The 25657-nt window shown below is 48.0% G+C and overlaps 3 protein-coding genes across 3 annotated transcripts; 2 read left to right on the top strand and 1 right to left on the bottom strand.

Moving 5' to 3' along the window:
* The first annotated feature begins 422 nt into the window (after positions 1-422).
* Positions 423-14731, top strand: LPCAT3 (lysophosphatidylcholine acyltransferase 3). Its single transcript, XM_053971484.1, is given in 14 exon segments — positions 423-464; positions 466-619; positions 8945-9052; positions 9163-9269; positions 9420-9513; positions 9597-9634; positions 10686-10864; positions 11268-11376; positions 12035-12121; positions 12409-12575; positions 13175-13322; positions 13852-14010; positions 14130-14256; positions 14385-14731. Coding segments are annotated over 13 exon segments (1509 nt in total). The 3' UTR covers positions 14247-14256; positions 14385-14731.
* A 217-nt stretch (positions 14732-14948) lies between these two features.
* On the bottom strand, positions 14949-18931 carry EMG1 (EMG1 N1-specific pseudouridine methyltransferase). The gene is made up of 6 exons (XM_053971486.1): positions 18666-18931; positions 18479-18580; positions 17995-18136; positions 17587-17645; positions 16007-16156; positions 14949-15268 (listed from the first exon to the last, which is right to left on the bottom strand). Exons 1-6 carry the CDS (start codon positions 18804-18806, stop codon positions 15155-15157), a joined length of 708 nt encoding a protein of 235 aa, XP_053827461.1. The 5' UTR covers positions 18807-18931; the 3' UTR covers positions 14949-15154.
* Positions 18932-19010: 79 nt separating this feature from the next.
* On the top strand, positions 19011-24026 carry PHB2 (prohibitin 2). The gene is made up of 8 exons (XM_053971485.1): positions 19011-19191; positions 19272-19356; positions 19430-19509; positions 19917-20101; positions 22185-22314; positions 22776-22879; positions 23305-23382; positions 23920-24026. The coding sequence occupies exons 1-8, from the start codon at positions 19065-19067 to the stop codon at positions 23998-24000; spliced, it is 870 nt and encodes a 289-aa protein (XP_053827460.1). The 5' UTR covers positions 19011-19064; the 3' UTR covers positions 24001-24026.
* Positions 24027-25657: the final 1631 nt, after the last annotated feature.

The following is a 25657-nucleotide window of genomic DNA, read 5'->3' as shown; positions in this document are numbered from 1 at the left end:
CCAGAGGCAGTACGCAGGAATGGAGGCAGGAGGCAGAGCGAGCCTCGGCCTCACAGCCACACCTCGGCCGAGCGAGCCGCCCCCTCACACCCACACCTCGGCCGCGGCCCCCGCGCGCCGCCCCCGCTCCCGCCCCCCGCGCGCGCCTCGTGTCCGCGAATAACCCCCGGCCCGCCCCGCCGCTCTCCTGTCCCGCCGCAGCCAATCGGGAGCCGCGCCCCGCCCCGCCCTCCCCGCCCCGCCCCGCCGTGCCCCCGGCCCCGCCCCCGGCCGCCGTTCCCCCAATCATTGGCCGGCGGGGCCAGCCCGCGTCACCGCCCACTCGCGGGTAACCTTTGCCTTAGTGCGCGCAGGGCCCTGCCCCGCTGCCACCGCTGCCCAATCGCAGGCGCGGTGGGGCGGGGCCGGCCGCGCCGCAGCCAATGGGCGCGCAGGGGGCCGCGCGCGGTGCGGGGGCCGCGGTGGCTGGTGCCGCTGCCGGGTTCGGGGCGCGACCGGCCGGCGGGGCGGCCGGCGGGGAAGATGGCGGTGGCGGGGTCCGGCTGGAGCCTGGCGCGGCTGGCCGAGGCCCTGGGCTCGTCGGAGCAGGCGCTGCGCCTCATCCTGTCCATCCTCATGGGTAAGGCAGGGCGGGGGGCGACGGGGCTGGCGCCCCGGGCGGGGCTCCGCGCCCGCCGTGGGAACGGGCGACCCCGCTGCCGCTGCCGCCGCCGCCGTGCCGCGCTGCGCTGCGCGGGGGGCCGGGCATCGCTTCGCCCGCGCGGAGCGGCACCTGTGCCAGCGCCGCCGCGCCAGGCCACGTGTGCGCGCCGAGCCGGCGGGCGAGATCCCGCCGCCACCGGCGCCGCCCGGGCAGCCCGCGAAGTGCCCCGCAGCAGACGCCCGGGGCCAGCCCCCGGCCCGCCCGGTGCGGAGGGGGAGCCCGCTCGGTTTCCCCGCGGGAGGTCAGGGTGCGGTCCTGGCAGGCCGCCTGTGGACGCAGGGCAAGGAGGAGCCGGGGGTGCCTGCGAAAGACCCCGATTTGGGTCCGTGTCCCGGGCACAGGAACTTTGTTTGCGATTGTCCCGTGAGTGTCCGGTGATGCGTGTGCGTCCAATGCCCCGCGAGCGTGTGTCCGGAGGCGTGTCCGCTCGGGAATCTCCGCAGCCCCTCAGGTGTTGCCCCGTCCGAGTGCAGGGACGTCACTGTCTGGGGACATCCCCCTTGTCTCCGGCAGTGGTGGCACTGTGAAGGAGAGGCGTGTCATCAGGGGCACGACCAGGCAGAGTGAGCAAAACCTTCCAGCTCGGTGCCAGGAGAACTGGGTGATGTCCTGCGCTCCACCTGCAGCGCGAAGCGTGTTGCAAAACACAGGGTGCCTGCTCTTATGTAAACATGAGATACTTGAGTTCCATGCGAAATGGTTAAGGCAGGGCTGGAGTTGTGATGTGGGCTGGCGATTGAGGGGGAGGTTGTAGCTCCCAAAACATTAATTCAACTGTGTGTATACATCCTATCTGTGTAAATCTCTGCAGATGCTCAGGGAAACTTTGGGTTGTGAAAGCATTTGATGGTTTAGTTACCTAGCAGAAAGGAAATACAAGCTTTCCTCTGAACCTGAAAGCATATTTGAAGTGATACAGCCACTACTGTGTCATCTGTCACAATAAAGTTGCTTTGGCTAACTAGAAGTATAATATTTTTAAAGGAAATGCAGGCAAGAAAAACTGTGTCGCTTCATAACCGTGGTCTGCATCAGACTTATTTCTGCATGATTACTTTATGATGTGTGAGATCAAACTGAGCAAAACATTCTTCCCGTGAAGGGTCGATACAGGAGACTGAACTGGCTATCGTTTTGAACTCAACGTAGAAGTTTGGTCTAACAAATGTAGAAGTTTGTTAAACCAAACTTCTATAAAGAAAAATATGAAGTAATTGGGAACACACAGGACATGCACACAAGTCAGCATTAATCAGTCTAGCAGCTCCCTGCCTCCAAACGAGAAAAGTCCTGCTTTCCTTTCTCCCATGTCTCTCTCTGGTCCTTTAATTGCGATCTGATTGAATTTACTTGTTTGGCAGAAACCTAAACCAGAAAAAGCAGATAGTTCACTACGAGGTTAGTCACCTGGATCAACCAAGGGACCAGTCTAACGAGTACTGATGCAGAAAAGGTCCTAGAAATTGTGCGTGGAGGCAGCCGCAGCAGAGAGATGGCTCTGCAGAATGCACCATGACCATACTCTCAGAGTTGATTCTTGATAGCAGTAAGCTGGGACATGACATTTGGGAGGGTGTCTCCTGCTCAGCGCCTTATGGGTGAACAGCACCAGTTCTTTGAAATGAACAGCAGATAATTATTGTCCTAATGATGATAAGAGCTGCCTGCTGCAGTCAGCAGATTAAGGAAGCTGTTACAAGTGTTCCATGTAAGCCACTGAGATGCCACAGTGTCCCCTCCCGAGGTAGGCCACTATCTGTTTTGCATAGTCTCAATGGATCTTTAGAATTTGTATTTAAATTCTGGGGAGCAGGGTCCAGAAGATTGCTCATGTCTCTCCCCTGCATTCCTCAAATGGATAAACCAAACCAGGAGGCTGGAGCTGCACTTTTCCTTGTCCTTTCTCCCAAGCTCAGTATCTTTTAATTAGATGCAGTGGAAGGCATAACTTCAGACAGAAAGCTTCAGGGCATGCAAAACAGCCTTGCCTGCAGTTTGGCACTCTTGCAGGTCGTGTAGGTTGAACCACTCAGGCAGAGGGGATTGACTCTCCTGCTCTCCTGCTCTCCAGCTCTCCTGCTTAATGGATGGGTAAGCACTGGGTGGTAAAGTGTTATACCTGTACCATTGCTTTAAAAGGAAGGGCCAAACACTAGTCCAGAGCAACATGAGAGGAGTGTGCTTTCCTTAGCTCCACACAAAGAAATGTTCATTTAATTGCAGCTTAGTTTACAATCCTTTTAATCTCATTGGTAATGTAACTAACGCTGATGACCACTTCATAGGATGGCATGGGGTATAAATGAAAGGCATTTCTAAAAGCTGCAAGTGGCATTAGGACGTTAAGTATGGCTTTTCCTTCACTTCCTCCATTTCAGGTGTTTACATAGATTCAGGAAGAAAACTATTTTTGTTGGCTGCAGCTAATACTGCTGAATTATTTCAGAACAAGGCCATGAGGGTGAAGCATAGTTCCAAAGATGGACTAAAGTTGTTGCTTATTTCTTCCTCTGTGATGCAGTTTCCCATCTACACTATGCAGTTTTACTGTGACAACAGTTTCTAGGGCTTCACTTTCAGAAGATCACCACAAACCAGTAAAAATAGTCTTCTGAAAAAGAGGAAGAATCACAAAGGGCTTTTCGACTTCTTACATTAATTTCTGAAGAAAGCTGAATTATTGTTGAAAAAATAGTCTGAATTTACTGTCTTGATTCAGAATAAGTGTTTGTTTAGTAATGATCTGAAATAACCAAAAGAGGTAATTTAAAACTCTTGGCATTCTGACATGACTGAAAAAAAAAATTAAATACAGGCGAGAACAAGAGAAGGAGAAAGAACATTCAAGAACTAAAACTACAGTAGTCCTAAAGAGCACCACGTTGTTTCAGTGAACAAGTAACAGCACATTGCTCAGCAAATTATAGGGATTTTAGTTACAGTTTTGTATTTAAATCAGAGACAGGTTTATACATGCTGCAATTTTGAAGCAGAGACTACAGCTAGAATAGAGTCCCTTACCTGGATTGTACAAGATGACAAACTTACTGCAGACTTCCCCCACGTAAAAATTTGCATAGGCAACCTTTGAAGAAAGCAATCTGCAATTTAGCAGCAGTACCAACAGCAGGAATACCTGAAGCACAGTTCTGGACCCTGCCACAATAAAAACTGTGATATGTCAGTACACTAATGTCTGTCAATCATATGAGAATGTCTTTGAGAGATGAACTCTAGCTTGCACTCTTCAGTAGGTCCCAGTGTTCCCACTGGAGCTGCTCCAGTGGTGTGAAGGAGATAACAGGGTTTTTGTGCTGCTGCTCCTGTCCTCACATGAGAGGGGACAGATTTCTTTCCTGCTGTCACCGCTCAAAGCATAAGCCAGGGTACAGGAGGCCTTATGGCACTTTGTATTTAATACTTTATGTTGCTCGTGTTTCTTGCATGGCTGTACGATCCCAAAGAATTAAAGCTATTTATCTGACCATAATATTACACAGTGCCTTGAGAGCTACCTGCAAAATATGGAGGGGACCCAACATGCTGTTTACAGCCCTGAGCCAGGAATGACCCTGCTGGTTTGCCCAGACCTGCCAGGAAAAGCACTGGGAAAGTGCCTTTTCATTCCATGGACATAGCAGGGACCTGCAGAAAGTAACACATTCTTATCCAATGGGTGCCAGAAACCTACTGCTTCACTTGCAAGTTGTCTTATCTCCTCTTCTTCTACCTCTCATCAATTTTTTTACATGCTCTGCTTCACGCTCCCTGCATCCTGAAGATTTTTAGGCTCATTGAAATTTTTCTTCCGGTCACCCAAAGCTAGCTAGCTTATCCCAGATCAAATTCCCAGTTGGTCAGCCAAGCAGGAACCTTACAACAAGGGCCCGTGAGCAACTGATTCTGATGGGTAAAAGATGGGAAAAGTTTTAAGAGGCAGCAATGTCCTGTCATAAAACCAGCCCTGTCACAGAACACTCTTGTGCTGCCTTCTTTAAACTCCAAACTTCAAATACATCTTATTCCTTAAATAATAAAAAAATAGACGGAGCTGAGTAATGCTACACACTGCCTGTGTCTACATTAGCAAGAAAAAATGGTGCAGTAGGAGCAGACCTATAGAGCACACTTGTCTGTGGGCTTTGAGCATTTGCTTTGGATTTGTCTTTGTCAGCTCATACACACTTATCACCCATTGATTGGAGTATGTTTTCAGTTCAGTTTCGTGTGAAGAGAGCCCTGTTCACATGCTTTGAGACAGTTCTGTTATGCAAACTAAAGCACCATAAGTGGACTTTCAAGGTAAACTCTTGAGCTGAATTAAAATACTTATGTTTATGCACCCAGTGTTAAACAAGGTGTGGCACTTTTGCAGCGTTAGAATCAGAAAGGAATAGCTTTGAAGTTAAAATACTACGTAAGGCTGCTATTTTAACACTTTTTTTCCCCTGTTGTCCCATTCTTTCTAGTTTTAGTATTCTTATTAAAAAATTGAGACAATTGCCCTGCTGTATGTTAACAAAGGAGGAGTTAAATGTTCAGCAAAAGGAAGAAGAGGAAAAATAGAGGAACTGGCTTGAAGATAAGATAGAGCTAGTGCATATAAAAGGGGAAATAAAGGGAGCAGAGATGAAAAGAATGTTTCTGCTGTTCTTATTTTCAGCTTTATCTCTGGAAAAAGGGAGGCATCTTAATCACCCAGTCCAGAAGATGGCAAACTTGACAGCACTATTTTTGCTCGGGATTAGTAGAACTTTTCTCCTCCCTAATCCACCTTCTTGATGATTTAACTTTTGCTCAGTTAGATTCTTGTATCTGTGGACAAGCTGGGCTTTGTGCAGTGGCCCATTACTCTCCCAAATGGCCATGGCCAAGAAGCTGAGCTTGTCCTTTCCTTCCATCTCCGTGGTTCTCTTAACCAGAGATCATCCTCTTGTTCCCGTGAAGTAAAAAAATAAAAATCATCTCAGTTGCTAATTCCATTCTATAGAAGGTGTATCTAGAGGGAAAGCCCAGCTCTGTGTGCAGGCTCTTTTTCAGCTTCGTGGTGCATAGGGAAGAATGAGTTTGGATCAGAGATTCCCTGCTGTTTTCTCCAGGAGTCTTGCAGCTGCTTTCCTGCCTAGGTCCACTCTGCTTAGGGAGCCGTGAAACAGGAGTTTGGTAGAGTGGGAGCTGCTGGGCAGAGCCTCTTGGCAGCCAGGAGCAGGGACTCTTGTCCCGTTGCTCTGAATGGCAGAAGCAAAGCAGCGCAGCGTTTCCTGCCGCTGGCATATCCAAAGGTGACATCCAGCTTGCCAGATGGCAACCATAACTCCAAAAGCTGCTGTGCTAATTCAGGCTGCTTCGGGGATGTGGTAGTAGGGCAGGAGTACTGATGTTGTTATCAGCAGAAATTGTTTGTTATTTAATAGATAGTTTATCAGTGTTCAGAAGGGCACAGGGCACATCAGAATGACCATTGCTACCCCGTATCCACTGCTGTTTGGGGGTTAAAGTTTGTATCTGCAGCATGCAACTGGCCCGGTTGTAAAACTGAGAAAATTATCCCATGCAGCAAAATGGTAGGTAAACTGCAGTCCAGAGTACTAACAAGTTACTTTAGATATCGGAAGAATTTAGGCTGATGTTGTAACTTTTGAACTGGAACAGCAGCCACATAGTACAAGAACAGGCTTTAAGTTTATAGTTTCTAAAAAAACGGATGCAGTGTGTATTATTAGTAACTCTCTATTTGCAAGGGTTCATAATTCTTTTTCCTTCAGAGCAGCATTACCCAAACCATGACATGATCTCCTGCATAGAACTAAAAAGAAGCACATCTGACAAATGAGACAGGTCTCAGAAAGAGTAGGAACACTGGTTACATTATAGTATTCAGTCATACTTTAATTATGCCTACAGAAATGGCTAGAGGAAAAAAAAATTGGTAGAAATTGACTGTTTTGCAAAATATTAGTGGTTATTGAGAGAGTGGGAGACCTTGTAAAATGAAGGTTTAAAACCATGCATATTGGTGAACAGCAGTAAATTGTGCTTTGCCTGTATTTCTGATTTTTCTCCCTTTCACTCAGAAGGGGAAAACATTTTTCCACAGTAAACCTCAGCTTTTTAACTTGTGATCTTATCAGATAGTAAAACTTCATCTTTTTTACCACTTTGCATTTCTCAAAGACAGTTCTTCCTATGTTTATTAAATTCAGCAGGAAGACTGGCTCATGAACAAAGAATCCCCATTTGTATGTTTCTGAGTAAAAGGCCAGTAGAAAATACTACTTTATTTTTATTTTTTTAATCAAGTGAATTGCTCTAATTCTTTGAGTTACTCCTGTACCCCAGAGAGCCCGTGTGATGAACTCTCTTTGCCAGTTCCCTCTTTCCCCCTCAGCTGGTGTTCAGGGCAGCAGTGGGGGTGGAATGGGACAGAAGTGAGCTGTGTAAAAAGCATCGAAGAGCGGGAAGGGAGAGAGAGGGATGGCTTGGGTAGGGCATTTTGTAGGGGAGTTTGGAGCCGCTGTTTTGGAAGGGAGAGCAGGCTGGATGTGCAGGAGGGAGGTTGCCAGGCTCTGGGAGCAGAGAGCCGTGGTATGTGGGGCTGGCCAGAAAGCAGCCTGTGGCGAGGAAACCAGTGTGGAACACAAAAGGAGGAAGGAACAGCAACAAGGAGGCAGGGAAAACTGAAAGAGGGTTGACAGGAGGCTGAGGAAATGGGGAGCAGCAGCTCGGTTTCAGGAGGCAGCAGGTACATGTCTGGATACAGTAGAACATGAGCCCAAAAGGATCTAGAAAAGAGCCCCAACGTCCCCAACTCCAGGGCTCCCTCCCAAGGGATTTGCGGGGATGGAGAGGGCCTTAAAATGGCTCCAGCCTGTTAGCACTGCCAGACCTGTATTTAAATAATGTGACAGAGTTTCTCATTTCCTCTCACAGTAGTGACTAGACTTGGCCTTGCTTATTGGAAGCCTTCCATCCATCATACACTTCTCGTCAGAATGTGCATTTCATCACCTTTTATTACTACTCCATCTAAAACATGACTACCTCCTGCTACCACTGCTCTATTAGTGCACATAGCAGAGCTCCATCCACCCCTCCTGATATCAGCTAGGATGATAAGTAGTGTGGATGCCAGTATTGTGGTATGTGATGAATTTCCCCTTTTTTTGAGCAGGGTAAGAGAACGCACAGGCTTGCAAAGTAGAGCAATAAAGTTACAGGAGGCCAGAATTAAAGTGGCTTCTGGTATCCCAGTTCAGCACCTTGTGCACATGACTTTAGAAACACTAATTGCAACGCTTCCTGTGCCAGTGTGTATTAAGACGTATTTACTGTCTGCTATGTGGCAGTGTTTATTGCATGCTTCGTGAAACTCACCTAGACAACAGAATTTAATTGAATTGTGGTGTTCTGTGTGACACTTCTCACTGTACTACCAGAGTGTTTCACAAATGTTTACTTCTCACTTGAGCCACAGATGAATAATCTGGAGGCATTCCTAACTTAGACTAGGAGTTACCTCACAGAAAAATGCAAGGAAAAAACCCCTTCCACTTTTCTTAGCTGCTCCATATGAAATACTTCTGACTGATTTTTTTTTCCAAAAATACCACATACACAGTACCAGTGGATTTTAGCTACATCTTTGTGTACCCAGCAGTTCACAAATCAGATGCAAATGCAAAGTTGCAGAGTTAGAAAAGCGAGAGTATCTTACTGGAGGTCACCTGAGGAGCTCTGAAATTAAAGCTGAAAGAACTCATTGAGGTGGGAGTGGGACTGAGATTTTTTGGACGTTGTAATGGGATTAACCATAAAGTTTTTCCCTTCCCCACCCCCTTTTTTTTTTTTAATCTAGCTTCTTGCCATGTTCATTGTATTTGTCACATAATTTGGAAATTAATCACAGGCTAAAGTGTGATTCATGTATTTCAGCATTATCCATCTCATCTATTAGATGAGGCCAGAAAATGTAATCCTGTAATTTTTTGCACTTCAATTTCATTTTTGCTATAATTATGTTCCTGTTAAAGTATTTTCTTCTGTACACAGTAATCAATCTGGAGTCTGTCTCCCAAGATGCAAATGCAGTATCAGGAATTAACACCATGCCCTGTGTTGATAATATGTGATGTAAAGTACATGTTCCTAATGACATGTTCAGAAAAGCTTTAGTTTGGTTCATGACAAATACTTGTCTAAACTTATTTACAACTCTTCCTTTTTTTCTTTTTTTTCTCTCAGGATATCCCTTTGCCTTGTTCCAGCGCTATTTCCTCTTCCAGAAGGAGACCTACCTCATTCACCTCTACAATGTGTTCACGGGACTCTCAATTGCTTACTTCAATTTTGGTAAGATGAGTTTGGGAAGAGACAACTGCCTGGCCCAGGGCATGCTGCAATTTGGGAGGACCTATACATGTAATTTCTATTTCTTATCTCTTTCTTTTTCCTGCCCACAGGGACGCAGTTTTTTCATTCCCTGATATGTGTCCTAATCCAGTTCCTGATACTGAGACTAATGGGTCGCACAATCACTGCCGTCATCACCACATTTCTCTTTCAGATGGTAAACCCTCTTTCTTATTCCCTGGGTTTGTAGAAGGGAGGCCTCTGTTCAGTTTGGCACTTCAGTAGCAACTGTGGGTGGAAAAGTGGAGGCAGATCAAAACCAGCTGGAGGAATTAGTTTGAATAACCCAAACAATGGTTTCTTTCAGACATACCTTATGGCTGGATATTACTTCACAGCCACAGAGCATTATGACATCAAGTGGACAATGCCACATTGTGTCTTGACACTTAAGTTGATTGGTGAGTGACACCTCTCTTCTCTCTCTTGCACTCTGCGAGCTGTGCCCATCCCAGGGCTTCAAGTCACTATTTCTCACCTTCAGGTCTGGCCATCGATTACTATGATGGAGGAAAAGATCCGGTGAGTTAGACACCATTTCTCCGTCATTCCATGCTGTCCCAGTGAGCTAGAGATCAGAAAATAAAGTTCAAAGGATGTGAGTTAGCAAGCTGCATTGTTAGGTAAAAGCCACAGCTGAGAGGGGAACCTGTGGGAGTATTTGAGGACACTGAATTCTAGACTGGAACAAAATAATTTGGAATGGAGACAAAAGTGATTAGAGATGGACAGAAGTTGTTCCAGTTATGTCAGAATATTACTCTGCACTCTTCCAAATTCCCCACCATTTCCTTCCCCCAAATCTATTGCTTTAGATTCCCAATCCCTCATGCTCTCTGTCTTGTGGGTGGTGTACCTTTAACTTGCAGACAATCAATACTGGATCTCAGTTCCCACCTTCCTTTCCTTTGATTAGTCTTACCATGTGCTTGTCAATGGTTGCCCTTTACCATTTGTTAGGACCCTGTTTTTAGCTCAGATGAAACAGAGAAGTTGCACAGCACAGTTTGTGGGAGAGGGCACTATATATGCTACAGTCCCTCAATCCTGCTTCAAGTACCTGCATTCCCCATCTCCTGTTTGAGGCATGACCAAGTCTGTAGCATCCATGGAATCACCGCTGACTGCAGGAAAATGAGGTCAAGATGAAACTTCCTGAGCTGAAACTTCAAGTATTTAAAAACAATTTTGCATCAAGAAGTAGGAATTGTAGCACGAAAAGGTCTTGGGAGAGCACATGAAATTGCAGTCAGGGACTGGAATAGATCAGATACAGTGCTCCTACTATGCCTACTCTTCTGCCAGGGATGCATGTCAGTGGATCCCTTCCGTGTTTGGAGCTTATTTGGGAAGAGACCTGTGCAACTGGTCTCAACCATTGGATCTTGTTGCTGTTCAGAGGGAGTAGGCATAGAGAGGGCTGGGGAGAGGAATGGACATGAAGTACAAAGTGTAAAGTTCCATGTCCATGGGGAGCAAGAACTGAAACCAGTAAGGAGGCAGGGTGAGGACATAACATGGAGAGCTGGATGAAACCCCTGGGATGATGTTAATGCCACTCCCTTTGGTGCAGGAGTTCCTGACCCCTGAGCAGCAGCGATTTGCTGTTCGGGGGGTTCCTACCTTGCTGGAGGTCTCAGGATTCTCCTATTTCTATGGTGCCTTCATGGTTGGGCCTCAGTTCTCCATGACAGACTATCAGAAACTGGCAAGGGGTGAGATGACTGACGTTCCAGGCCAGAGACCCAATAGGTAATACAAAGCTGCTTGGCTTCTCCCCTTCTTATGATCCTAGAATGCCAAATCCTCCACGTTCCCTGCAGCAGACCGCCTTCTTACCTGGACACAGAAATACTGTGACCAGAAGTGATTTACGAGACAAGGCAGTCTTTCAAAAGTCGCTCATAACTCTGCTTCATGTCCCAGCATTGTTCCAGGGCATGAACATCAACAACCATTTGATATCTTTAGTACAGACTCGGTTCCAACCTGGTAATGCATCCCAGCTTCCAAATGGAGGTAGCTGCTGCAGTGGAATGTGGTGACTCCGTATCGCTGTCTCCCCTACCTCCTTCTCTCCACCTGTTTTTAAAACTATGAATTTGATGGTCTCTTTCCAAGGCATACCTTTGACCTTTGTATTTTTCTTTCTCAGTTTCACGCCTGCTCTCAAGCGTCTGAGCCTGGGTCTCTTGTTTCTAGTAACCTACACCTTGTCAAGCCTGTACATCTCTGATGAGTACCTCATCTCAGATGACTATATGGTATGTATTCACCTGGTCTTGTGGGGTGTGGAAGAATTCCACTTCTCTGGTGGGCACTGGATCTACAAGAGTGGAATTATTTTTTTATTGCTTTTTTTTATTTTTGCCTCAATTTAAAAATAAGTCGGCAGCTAGGGATAAGATTTTCCACAGCTAATATGGCTTTACTGCCTGTCCTGATGATTCCATCTGATGCAGAACAGGAAGGGGAGAACTGAAACAAATGAAAACTCCTACAAATAGACAATTGATCTTAAATGCTACTGTTGGTTTTGGAAACCTAACATACATATTTTATGACCTTTTAATGACTTTCCTTTTAACCATTACAAGCAAAGAATTTCACTAGAGTAACTTGTAAGGCTTACCATAATCGTTGATGTTCTTGGAAAACTCCTAGCAAATAATTCCTACTGGCAGACTATCACAAGCATTTTGATTATGCTAATCCCAGAGTCTTCCCAAATTCTACCTATTTCAGTACAGCCAAATATTACCAAAGGAAAGAGAATGATGTGCAAGTTTGCATAAGCCTGGCAGCCTAGTCCGTATGTATTAACACAGATTAAAACAAAAGATAGTGATGAAATACCTTGTGCCATTATGGCCACTCAACTCCAGGTTTTATTTTTACTCTCTTTCACTCTTATCTCTGCAGGAGAAGCCTTTCTGGTTCCGTTGTGGTTACATATTGATCTGGGGCAAGATTATACTCTACAAATACGTAACTTGCTGGCTTGTTACGGTGAGTCTAGATGTTGTTCCAGAAGCAAAAGACAAATGAAAAAAGGTCCAAGCCTCTTGGACTTAGCACTAAATGGAAGAAATCCAAATATCTGGAGATCAGTGCAGGTCAGTTCAGCTTGCTTTAAGTTAGCAAAGGCTAACTAACTAAAAGGCAGTTTTTAATCTATTTGTTCCATCTGTAGTGATGCTCTCAACAGAGCGAGAGTCAGCATTTCCTTAGCTCTGCTTCTCCAGCAAAAATAGAGCAATATATTCACCTTATCTTTCTTGTCCATTCTTTGATAGGAAGGTGTCTGCATCCTTGTTGGTCTGGGGTACAATGGGAAAGACAAGAATGGAAAGCCTTTGTGGAATGCCTGTGCCAACATGAAGGTCTGGCTGTATGAGACAACACCTTTGTTCACAGGGACCATTGCTTCTTTCAACATCAACACTAATGCTTGGGTTGCCCGGTGAGCAGGACAAAATTCTCCTTCTATAATGTGTCAGTTCTGTTCTGTCAGTAGAACCAAGTACCTTAGGCTAAGCAGGAGCATTAGAGGAAGAATCTTCCAGTTTTCAGTTTGTGCACCTTTTCCCATGTTTTGCTGCTTTGCCCTTAGAAACAGGTTATTGGGGTACTGGGTTAGAGACATCTATTAATTTAGCTGGAAGGGCAATTCATTAATAAAGGCAAGCAGTTGATGGCAGCAGAGACTAGAATGGGACTACAGCAAGCCCTTGGGGCTGCCTGACCGCTCAGCCAGCCACAGAGCTGCTCTGACAGCTGCTTCCTGCATCGTGGCTCTTGGTGCTTCCCACTCCAAACTCAGATGGGTTTTGGTTCAGCACTTGCTGAGACCCACAGCTAAATTGTATGTAATGACCCTCTTCTCTCTCTCATAGCTGCGATTTCTTTAAGACTGTTTTGATGTAGGTTTTGCCCTGGTCATGCTGTTCCTGCCACTATGGGGCATGCAAAGGCTTCAGGTCCCCTGAGCCCTTCCTCCCTGACACAACCAGGGGAGGGCAGAGAATAACCTGGAAGCATTTTGTTTCTTTTCTCCTCTAGCTACATCTTCAAGCGCTTGAAGTTCCTGGGCAACAAACTGCTGTCACAGGCACTAGCCCTGTTCTTCCTGGCCATTTGGCACGGGCTGCACTCTGGCTACCTGGTGTGCTTTCAGATGGAGTTGCTTATAGTCATCGTGGAAAGACAGGTGCGCTTTGTCAGACTTACCAGAACAGGGGGGCCTGCATTAGCCTCTTCCTGGGTCTGGAAAGTGCCACGCTGAAGGCTTTACTTGCATTAAATATGAAAAATAGCTGCTCGCTTTGGAATTGGTTTTCAAGCTTGGCAGGGTTTTGTTCTCAAGAGTTCAGTAGGTTGCTGCCTTCTGCGTGGGCAAACCATAAATATATTGCAGAAGCTGACAGGGAGAGAACTGGAAAACTTGGCGCAGGAGCAGAGGGCGGCTGAAGTGCTTGGCAGCTGGAAAGATTGGAGGACAAACACATGAACTGAATGCCTCTGTTTAATCTCCTAGTACTGACAGAAAAATATTCCTTATTAAAATGTATTTTCTTAATTAAAACTTTGGCCAGGACAGGGTATTTAGCTACTTTTTTAGACTAGCTGCTTACTAAAACACATCTTACGCGGCCGGAGAGAGAACTTTGGCTTCAGAGCCTGCATATGCAGCCACAGGACATCCAGCTGTTAAGAATTCTGGTTTTTCTTTAAATTAGGTCATGAACCTTGTTCGGGACAGTCCTCTCCTAAGCACTTTGGCCTCCATCACTGTCTTGCGGCCTATCTTCTACGTGCTGCAGCAGACTAACCACTGGATGTTTATGGGTTACTCCCTGGTGCCATTTTGTCTTTTCACCTGGGACAAATGGATGAAGGTATTTAGTAGCTACAAACAGATGACCCCACATGGTCAACCCTGTTCCTTCCATCCCCTCCCCTGTGTTCTTGGCCTAAAGCTGGTTGCTGATCCCCAACCCTGCCTTTCTCTTTGCAGGTGTACAGGTCTATTTATTTCTGCGGCCACGTGTTGTTCTTCACCTTACTGCTGGTGTTGCCTTACATTCGCAGATTAATTGTGCCACGAAAAGAAAAGCTAAAAAGAGCAGAATAACAGCCAAAAGGTAAGGCTGTAAGAGGTAGAGACCAGGAGGTAAAGTGGGGCAGCAATACTGCAGTCCAAGGTGAAAGGCAAGGTGAAAGGTAACCATCAAATCAACTGAAGCAAATATAGGGCTCCTCTGTTTTTCAGATTGTACCACCTGTGCATTCGTAGGAGTTGATTTAACACTCCGGAAGCAAAGCATCACCTGCCAAGTTTGCTGTGTTGAAGTATGACTATTTTTCAACGCAAGGAGGGGGAAGGAGAAAGCACAGGGTCAGAGACCCGAAAGGAGGGGATCCGAGCGAGCCTCCTTGAGACCCTCCACCTCCTTCTGTCTGTTGCCTTATCTCTGCCGCCCCGCGGCCGGCACTCGTCTCTCCACTGATACCAGATGATTGTACCACACTCAAGGCAGGTGCTGCGTTGGATTGGAGCCACCTTCTGACTTTTCTACGTTTGTCATCTAAGATAAAAATTGCTCCTGGTGTTTTTAACATCGGCTTCAGCTCCTTTCCTCTTGGGTGCCTCGGTGTGGGAGTGTGAACTGTCACATGCCACCAAGCAAGGCGATTCTACAGGACCGAGTGACACCAGGGTGAGCAGGGCACAGCTAAGAATTCCAGTTCTGTGACAAATTTGGGCCAAGTCTCTGCTATAAGGAGATCCAGCCTGCCCACATATGAAAAGTGAGAAAGTAAAATTCACGAGCACTTTTTACTCAAAAAAGGTACCTTTAATAGGATGAAAGAGGGTCAATGGGGCAGTCCATTTAAAGTCTCATTGCTTCAGAAGCTACAAGGACGAAGTTGAAGTGTTTTCCAGGAGCCCAAAGCTGCACCAGGTCCACATCCAAGTTAAAGAGCCCTTCCAGAATGTGAAGTCACTGTATACAAGTCCATCATGACAGCATCAGAAGCTCACACTACTCCCCACACTTCCTCAAAGGCAGTAGTAATTTTAGCACACGTCAGGGCAGCAGAAAGGGGATAGTTGCTGATGGAGACCATCTTTTCTGTATAGTCAACATTGACCTGGACAGGGGGGGAAACAAGTTGCAAAAAGTTTTCACTGAGCTCCATCTCCATTAAGTACAAGAAAGACAAGGAGCCACTGGAGAGGGTCCAGCAGAGGCTAGACAGATTATTGGGACATGTAACCATCTCTTATGAGGAGAGACTGCAGGGCCTGCTTTGTCTAGGGAAGGGAAGACTGAGAGGGGATCTCATTAATGCACATAAATATCTCAAGGATGGGTGCCTAGAGGATGGTGCCAGACTCTTCTCTCTGTTGACCGGCAACAGGGCAAGGAGCAGTGGCCATAAACTAAAACACAAGAAGTTTCACCAAAAAAGAAGGAAGAACTTCTTTATGATGAGGGTGGCAGAGCACTGAACATGCTGCCCAGGGAGGTTGTGGAGTCTCCCTCTCTGGAGACATTCAGAATCTACCTGGACATGTTTCTGTGTGACCTGCTCCAGGTGACCCTGCCTTGGCAGGGAGTTGGACTGGATGATCTCCTTCCAACCCTAAGAACTGCAGAGGCACAGTATTTCCTTAGCAGGGAAACTGCCAGCCACCGCTAATGCCCTCCCCTTGGGAGGGAGAACAGTCCCAAGTGTTGCAGTTTTGGGCCTTTTTTTTATAAACATACAGGGGAAAACAGGGGGCTGAGTGGAGGGGAAATGAAGCCAAGAAAAGGGCAGATAAAACCTCCATACTCAGAACAAGAAACCTTTTCACAACCCCAGGTAAGGGATACACACACATACCGAGCCATGGGCAAAAGCTCCCACCACAATGACAACTGGCTCTGCTGCAGGAACCAGCTCACGCAGATCCAACACCTGAGACGCTGCAAAAGAGGTGCCAATCTTCATACAGCCCACGGGCAGATGGTCAGTGACTGGATTTTTTATCACCTACAGAAAGCAGAAAATTAATAGGGGTGTAGAGGTAAAAGACCCTCCTGACACATAGCAAGACCCATTATTTGCTAAAAGCAACAGACAAACAAAAAATTCATCAGGTGGTTGCAGGCTGTATCAGGAGCTCATGACTGGTCCATCTGGAGCAGTCCATCCTCACTGTCCTTGGTATTTACAAAATACAGTGGTGGTGTCATTCCACAACCATCACAGAATGCCCGCACCCAAAAATCAAATCCCCTTGAGGTACACATCCTGTTTCCCTGTCCCCCTGATTACCCACCAAGTACACCCAGGTCCTTGAGCAAAAACAATCCCAGATGGGTTGAGATATGCCCAGGGTACAGGTGATGTTGAGGTAGGTGAGTCTTGGCTGTGGGGAGCAGTAGATCGAGTAGCAAAGCTCCCCTGACCAGCAGTGCAATTCCTGAATAATCCAAAATTGAAAAAGTCCTCAAGACCTCCCAAGTGACAGTAGGCAATATGGAATAGCCAGGGTAAGCTGAGGCACAGCACTGCTCCCAGGAAGAGCATCCCAAACGCCACCTTCTCCTGCAAAGAAGCCATGAAGTACTCATTGGGCAGCAGGGTCAGGATCTCTAGGCACAGGGACAGAACAAACCCCAGCAGGTGTGTCCAGATGTTGCCAGTCTCAGTGTGTACCTGGAAGATGCTCTTGAAACAGGCACACAGGGATGGCATGGAGGACCTATAGTCCCCTATAGGAAATTCTGTCTCATCTTGGCTGGCAAGCAGGCTGCTGCTGGCATTTAAAACCACTCTCCTTCTTTGGGGAATCCGCATTTTCCAGAAGAAACTTGCAAAACATGTTTAAGTCATGGTTAGTTCTTCTTTGCTTCTGGGAGTCTTGCTGACGTGCCTGCTGACCCATGTGCTCGGGCAGGTGCACTGGCTAGGGCCAAGCCTTCTCTGCCAAAATGATATCACCATCACCTTCCTCAGGCTGCTGCTTTTCTGGCATTTCCAGCAACAAGGGTAGTTCTTCATCTGAGCAATCCAATAGCCGATAAATCCTTTGTCCCTATGGTTTATCCAGTCTTCCCCTCTGTGACTGCAGAAGCCATTCAAGTTAATTATATCTTCATTCCCTCTCTCTGCCTTTTTGAAAGCTTTACCCGAAAAGTGTCAATGCCCAGGCGTGGCAGTCAGGCTCACCTGAGGAAACAGATTCCTCAGCTCCAAAGACTGGTGTGTGTGGGGTTTCCTTCCTGCAGCAGCAGCTCCTAGCCAGGTAGCATATGGGAGAGCCCCCAGCAAGGATGGGATGGGATGGAATAGCAACCACACCCACAACCAGGACCCCCAACCAGAAAAACACCTCGTCCCCACCCAAGAAAAAAATCCCTCTTAAATTGCCATTAGAATGTTGCAACATCCCCTGTGAACAGTCACAGAATATTTACCTTCAGCAGTTTCTGAGGCCCATCAGCTGCTCTAACACTGAGCTTATGCAGCAGCTGAACTAGCAAAGAGAAAACAAAACAAAACAAAATCACTTAAGCTGTGTGGTGATTTGCTGGACGAATCCCATGGTTTGCCTGAGCTGAGGTACACAAAAAGTCTACCTTTAGAGTTCCCATCACAGTCTGAAAAAAGTTATTTCTCTGACAGCACAGCCTCCTGCAGGCACTCCCCACTGTGCTAAGGAGCACACAGCTGGGATATGCATCCTGGAACAGCCCAGAAAGATGCTTTCACTTCTGTGCTCTTTTCTCACTTTCACATTTTAAGGTTGGTGCCCGTTTTTGATTTTTCCTGAAGTTCCCCCAGTCCTGCATTATTCTCTAGCTGGTGTAGTTTGAATTGCTTACCCATAAGCCCACAGAATCGATCAAAAGTTCTTGGAATTCTGGTTTGGGGATTGACTTCAATGAGAACATTCTTCTTGGTGTGGATATAAACCTGCAGGAGCCCAGCCCGATTCAGGGGGCTGTCCATGAGCATCAGGAGACTCTGAAAGTGAAAAGCACACGGTAGTGGAAATAGAAAGGCACAAAAGAGAGAATTCTAGGGAAAATTGATGGTTAGCCCCCACAAATGCAGAAGGGACCAATGTCGAGGCTGAAAGCTCATCTCACTATGGGATGTAACACTATACTGCTAAGAAATCAAGCCCAGACCCAAACAGTGACTCAGCCTAAAACCCACCAGCGTAGCGGGGGAGGCCAAACTCGGCCCAGGACTCCAGGGGCACAAGCGGACCCCCGGACCCGGGGAACGATCGCCCCGAGCCGCCTAGCCAGGCTACCCCGAGCAGCCCGGGCCGCCACAGGCGCCGCCGGGCCCAGCGGGTACCTGGTGGGTGATGTCAGGCCGCACCTCCCCGGGGTCCCGGCCATTCCGTAGAAGCAGCGCCTTGTGCTTGTCGCAGTTGAGCAGCTCGAACGTCTTCCCCACCTAAGGCCAAAGCACGGACAGGTGAGCGGGGAGCGAGAGCATCCCGGGCACGGCCGGACCCGCCCCAGTCTCCCGCCGCTCGCACCTTCACGGTCTCCAGACTCGCCCCCTCCAGCACAACCAGGAGCCGTCGCTGCCCGCGGGGCCGCTTGGCCCCCAGCGAGCGCCCTTCATCCTCCTCCTCCTCCTCCTGCGCGTCCCCACGTGGCCGCCTGGGCGCCGCCATTTTGTCACGCGGCCCCGCCGGCCCCGCCCCGGCCCCGCCCTTCCCGCCGCGGCCACCCAAGATGGCGCCGGGGCGCGCCCTCTATCTGGCTCCGGCCGGACCCGCTTCCGGAGCGCCTCGGCCGCCGAGCCGGAAGGCGAGTGCTGGGGGCGGGAAGGGGCAGCGGGGGGCGCTCCCGGCGCCGCGGTTTCCCGCCGGAGCGGCACGGCGGTCGCTCCTTCCGGTGTCCTTCCCGGCGGGGGCGGTGGCGGGGCGGCCATGGCGCAGAACCTGAAGGACCTGGCGGGGCGGCTGCCGACCGGGCCCCGCGGGGTCGGCACCGCGCTTAAGCTGTTGCTGGGCGCCGGTGCCCTGGCCTACGGCGTGCGAGAGTCCGTCTTCATTGGTGAGTGGAGTCCCCCCCAACCCCTCAGAGCCTTCGCGCTCGCTGTCCGCGCTGACCAAAGCCTCGCTCTCTCCCCGCAGTGGAGGGCGGCCAGCGCGCCATCTTCTTCAACCGCATCGGCGGCGTGCAGCAGGACACCATCCTGGCCGAGGGGCTGCACTTCAGGTAGGGTCCGGCCCCCCCCCGGCCCCCCGGGCCCGGCGGGGCCCTCGCCCCTAACGCGCCTCCGCCCCCGCAGGATCCCCTGGTTCCAGTATCCCATCATCTACGACATCCGAGCGCGGCCGCGGAAAATCTCCTCCCCCACTGGTTCCAAAGGTGAGACAGAGGGACCACGAGGTGGGAGGCGCAGGACAGGAATTCCGCCCTACTAGAGGCGCTCCTCAGACAATTATGGAATGTTAAGGGCTTGGAATAAACCTTAAAAATCGTTTAGTCACAATTTCCTGCCGCGGATAGTGAAACCTTTCACCAGACCAGGTTGCTCAAAGCCCCATCCGACCTGGTCATGAATACCTCCAGGGCTGGGGCATTCACAGCTTCCCGGGACAACTTGTGCCAGTGCCTCACCGCCCTCACCATAAAGGATTTATTCCTAATTTACAGCCAAAGTGTCCCTCTCCCAGTTGGCGCCGCCTGCTCCTTGTCCCGTTGCTGACGGAGAGGGACTGGGGAGGGGCTCTTGAGCTGCCCCGCGGGCCCCTGACCCCTGGCTGTCCCCGCAGACCTGCAGATGGTGAACATCTCGCTGCGGGTGCTGACGCGGCCCAACGCGGCCGAGCTGCCCAGCATGTACCAGCGCCTGGGGCTGGACTACGAGGAGCGTGTGCTGCCCTCCATCGTCAACGAGGTGCTCAAGAGCGTCGTGGCCAAGTTCAACGCCTCGCAGCTCATCACACAGAGGGCCCAGGTGAGCCCTGCCGCGGCAGCCGTGGGTGGGGGGAGCCGTGTGGCAGGTGAAGGGGGTAGTGCATCCACACGGGAAGCGTGTCCCGTGTGCAGTTTGATTCCAGGAGACGTACAAATACTGTATTGGCAGCTTCCGAGGAGGAAAACGGGTCTGTTGGTGCACAAGAGTGCAAAACTGCACCAGAATGTAACACTAGGGGAGAGCTGGTTTGCTTCATGGTGCACAGGTGTCTGTGGAAGTGGCTTTAAAAACACAGACCGTCGGAGCAAATTAAGCAGTTTCGAAAGATCTGAAAAATAGTGGGAATGAGCAGTTAACAAAGCACTAACCTCTCAGTGATGGATGCTTCAGAACGGTCACATATAACTTCTGTTTGCAGTCACAGAATGGGCCAGGTTGGAAGGGACCACAGTGGGTCATCTGGTCCAGCCTCCCTGCTCAAGCAAGGTCATCCCAGAGCACATGGCACAGGATAGCATTCAGGCGGTTCTTGAATGTCTGTAGTGAGGGAGTCTCCACAGGCTCTTTGGGCTACCTGTTACAGTGCTCTGTCACCTGCACAGTAAAGTTATTCCTCATATTCAGGTGGAGCTTCCTGTGTTCTGGTTTCTGCCCATTGCCTCTTGTCCTATTGTTTGACATCACTGAGAAGAGCCTGGCTCAGTTGTCTTGGCACCCTCTCTGCAGGCACTGATTAGAAAAAGCTTAGAGTGTTCTCTGGGAGAGCATCCTCTGGGGGAGTGTTGCAAAATATTAGAACTATCTAGCTTAAAAATGCTTGTTTGTGAAAGTTTATATTGTAATGGTTTGATTGCCAGGGATTCTGAGAGCTCTCATCCCCTATAGCAGCTGGCGTAGAGAGGAGGTGCTCGTCTTGTTGTAAAAGGCTTTAGAGGACGTCCTGCAGGACCAGGAGGGTACTGAAGAGGAAAAACTGTTACATGAAATACAAAGCATCTCTCAGCTATCAGAGACCACATCTGTGATCTGTGTCAAAAGAACCAAAGAGTAGAGCTGAGTGTCCTGGTTTTGTTATAAGAAATGATCTGTATTCTTCTGCTGAGGGGCTTCAGCTTTTTGTGCTCATCAACATGGAGTGCACTGGAGGGATTTGTTAGTCTTCATGTAGAAAGAGAATGTGTGGAGAGTATGGGACAGCAAAGAATATCTGAGGGTTTCAGCTGTGCTGGAAGCAAAGGCTGTTAAGCATCTGTGATCTCAGATAAGAATCATTCTTTAATCTCTGAAATTTTGTAACAAACTGAATTGCATTTGTTTTCTTGTCATGTATCCATCCAGTGCTTGTTATTATAAAGTGATGTGGTATTGAAGGAATTGATAGAAAAAAAAAAAGTGACTTCATGTAGTTGCGCACTCACAGTTCACACAGGAAAGGTTTCTGTCGCCATTTAGAGTTCTGCTCAGAAACAGCTGCAGTAAAAGTAAATGCTCGACTGGCCAAGCATGTGATATTGTAGCAATAGTTTCTGTTTAAGTCAATATTTGGTGCAGGACTTGTCAGGCTGCCTGAAAGAGGTGCTGGGAAGTAAGTGTAGAATAAATCCAAGTATCTAACAGCAACACCCACCCAAAGGAGCCAAAAAAAGTGGAGTAGCTGCATTAGACAAGTAGTTATTGTAATTAAGAGATCTGATACAGGTTAAAAAATTATGTGGTCATTACTTTTTTTGTGTTGGAGTACAGTTATGAAAGCACAGCCTGCAAACAGTGGCAATTCCAGGACAGATAAAGAAATGCTTGTTGCCAAAACTGTGGGAACTATGGAACTGGATGTGGCAGGATGTGAAAGCAAAAGGCGCTTCCAAGGTTTTTTACTTTCACAGTGTTACTTGCATAGAATAGTTTAGTAATAACTATAAATGAGCTGTAATAGAGTTTTGAAAATGCTTTTTGTGGCTGTGGATATGTTACTCAGATGGTGTTGATGTCCATGGTTTAGAGCTTGGGTTGGGTAATGTCTCCCAACACTGTGAAGAGCAGTTGTGCTTTGCTTTTGGAGTGCTCAGGAAGTGAGAAACACCCTGTGCTTGGTACAACTCCTGTTGCTGTGTTTGTGTTTCAGGTGTCTCTGCTCATTAGGCGAGAACTGACAGAGAGAGCCAAGGATTTCAGCCTCATCCTGGATGATGTGGCTATCACAGAGCTCAGTTTCAGTCGTGAATACACAGCTGCTGTGGAGGCTAAGCAAGTGGGTGAGTTCCATTGGTGCCTGAAAAGGTTGGATTGCCTTTGCCTTTCCAATGAGAAAGTGGAATTTGGGCTAGTGTGTCGCTGCTGTGCCACTGTATAAGTTCAGGTACAGGGTTACAAATCTCTAAGCCTTCTTAGTAACAGAGCTGAACAGGTTTATTTTGCAAGTGTTACCAGAAAGCCGTAGCTAATGGGCTAGACCATCGGAGGGACTGAATTCCCAAAACTAAGGTTCCTCTTCAGACTGGGACTCTGTCACTCACTGTGGGGGTTACGTGTGGAGGGTCTGGGTGCTGTGGGTTTTGCTCAAGAAAAGGTAAAGTGCTCTCAGATTTGTTTTGTACTTGGATGTGGTCCTGGAATGTTACCGGTTCTTTGCGAAGCGGAGCCCCTGGGCCTCAGCTCTCAGGTTTTGATGGATGACACAGTGTGGTTCCACTGCCTTTGTCCCTTCTCCCTGCAGCCCAGCAGGAGGCACAGCGTGCCCAGTTCCTGGTGGAGAAGGCCAAGCAGGAGCAGAAGCAGAAGATAGTTCAGGCCGAGGGGGAAGCAACAGCTGCCAAGATGATATCCTGCTTCGGGAGATTTTGTGGGATGTGGCTTGTGAGCTTGACAGTCCTGAGAATCTGTCACATTGGGCTCATGCTTAGGAGACTGTGATCGGATGATACCTTCAAGTAGGTCGCTGTTCTTTTTTCCCCCCTTCTGCAGTCGGCTGCAGCGAGGTTTGTCTGAGGGTACAGGTCAGAGCAGAGGAGGCTGTGGGCCTGCGCTCCTTGTTGTAAAGTCTAACTTTATTGGCTGTGTGTGACCGTAATCCATAATGTTCTTTATCTGGGCAGGTGAAAACATGCCTGCCCAATGGCCGGTGTTACTGGGATAGAGATTGCTTTTTACCCACTAAGATGTTCTTTAATATGGCTTAGGAAGAAGTCCTTGAGGGTAAGCGGCTTCTGTGTGCGGGATTTTCCTTAACTTTTGTTCCCTTGTACCTCGGGGAAGCTCTCAGCAGGAATCCAGGCTACATCAAGCTACGTAAGATCCGAGCTGCTCAAAACATCTCAAAAACGGTGAGCATTTGGGCACAGAGTTCCCTTTGCCCTTCTGCAGTCCTTGTGTCCCCCCAGCCCAGTGGCCACATGATGAATTTAAGGCGAATGTGATCTGCCCTGTCCTGATCTTTGTTCCTGCCCAGCCCTTCTCTGCTCAAGTTGAGCTTAAGACTTAGCAAGGATCTGCAGTTAGATATGAGGCTTAGAGTTCATGCCCTTCATATGATAAGGCCAGATCCACATCAGATTCCATCACCCATCCTCAGCTGCAGCTACCAAAAGCTTCTGGTTACCTGCAGCTGAGAAAGGGGGACAGATAAATGTGGGATCAAAGGTCTTTGTGACAGAGAGACAGAATGAGCACTTCTTTTAGAAAGTCTGATGGCTCTGGGATAGGAAGTCAGGAAGTAGGGAGTTGTTTTGGGGAATTGCGTTGATTTAAATGAGGTCTTAAATGAAGGAAACAAGAGTGCTGTATCTGAAGGTTGCTAGTGCTGTTCCTCCATGTGCATTTTTAGTCCTTGATGCCATGTCTGTATTATATTTCTTTTTCAGATTGCTGCCTCACAAAACCGTGTGTATCTCACAGCAGATAACTTGGTACTGAACTTGCAGGATGAGGCCTTCACCAGGTAAAGGGGCTGGGTGCCAGGGGTTGTCTGCACCCTACCTGGGAAGCTGCTCCCCTTTCTGGAACTCTCTCAGATCTTTTTCTGAGGGGAGCCTGATGTCAGAGGATACAGACAAGTAGGGAGCAGCCTCTCCTACTGTGGGAATGGGAATTTTTGTTAAATCTCATCAATTTACTCTTGGTTTTGTTTTTTTTTTTCCTTTCCCACCCTCCACCCCTTACTGCATCTGCTGACACAGAGGAAGGTAAGGCACTGTACATTTTCATCCTTTTGTTAGTAGTGGAACCAGGGTGTTGCTGTTTCCTGGTGCCTGGGATGTTTCTGGCCTGGGCCGTTTTGGCCCCAGCAAGTGTATTCCAGTCTCTACCTCAGTTCCCATTTGTGATGTGAAACTTGAAGCTTTCCTTGCAGGGAACGACAGAAAGATATACATGGAGTGTGTAGTAATTGGAGCTCCATGTGTGCCTCATAAGGAGCCTTGCATGGGAAAGACAGAAGTAACTGTGGAGCCTTCTCTGAGATATCACATGTACAGGACAAACTGTGGTTATGGCAAACAGGGCTGTAAGGAGGCAGGCAGATGATCTTGGGAATTTGTGGTGGTCTGGGCTGATGATCTCTAAGGAAGACGCTTTTGTTATTCTCCAAAAGCTTTCCGGTTCATGCAAGAAACCCCATTTCCTGCTTTCAGAGCTGTTAGGAGTTTGGTGGCTTTGCCTAATCTGTCCAGTGTTTACTGAAAAAGGCAGTGCCAGCTGAGCTAACAGGGTGCAGCCAAAAGCTTAGATTTCTCAGAACTGAGAAGGGAAACCAGAGTTGGTTTCTTTTCTCTGGGATCTTTGATTATAACATGCTTCTTCCTCAGCTCTGACCAGATTCTGTCATATTTGTTCCAGAAGATTTAAAGGTCTTTGGGAAAAAAAACACCTGCCTAAAAGGAAGGACTTGGAAGTCTAGATCCTTTGGGTGTGACACCCCATACCTCAGAATCCATATTGAGGAGCTGGTACAGCTTTGCTTGTATTTTCTGGATTGATGACTGCCTTCTGTCTCCCTTTCAGTGACAGTCTCCTTCTCAAAGGGAAGAAATGAAAGAAGCTGAAGATTTCTAGAACCAGCGTCGCTGACCAGCAGAAGATAAGAGTGAGGACCTTTGAACTCCCTCCACTAGTATTGTTTGTCCTCACTATGAAGTTTTTAATCCAGTAGCCAGATTTGTCCCCATGCCTCTGCTCCATCTGTGGTGATTCAATTGCAGGAACGGGCTCTGCCTCTAGGCAGCTGTAATTCCTTCCTCATCCCACCAGTTAAATTTGGAGAGGGGGCAAAGGAGCTTACTGGTATTAACCCACATGGATATTTGCCTCTAGTCTTCATTAATATTTAGATTTTTGTAGGATATCAAATTATTTTTTGGCCAAGTGAGGGAGTTCTTCTGCCATCAGCACCAGGCTTTTTTTCTAGTAAATTTTGTTTCTCTTTCACTCTTGATCCCAAGAGAACCTGGGACTGAATTCAGGACAATGCCATTCATTGGGTGCCTGTCACTGCTGGAATATCTTACTTGTATCACTGTCTGCTCAGTGATGCTTTCAGATATTTGTAAAAATTAAAAAAAAAAAAAAAAAAAAAAAAAAAAAGAAACCAACCAAATTTTTATT

Source organism: Vidua macroura, chromosome 2 (genome assembly GCF_024509145.1).
Source record: "Vidua macroura isolate BioBank_ID:100142 chromosome 2, ASM2450914v1, whole genome shotgun sequence".
NCBI lineage: Eukaryota > Metazoa > Chordata > Aves > Passeriformes > Viduidae > Vidua > Vidua macroura.
The sequence above is the reverse complement of the archived record's forward strand: the minus strand, read 5'-3'. Positions and strand labels throughout refer to the sequence as shown.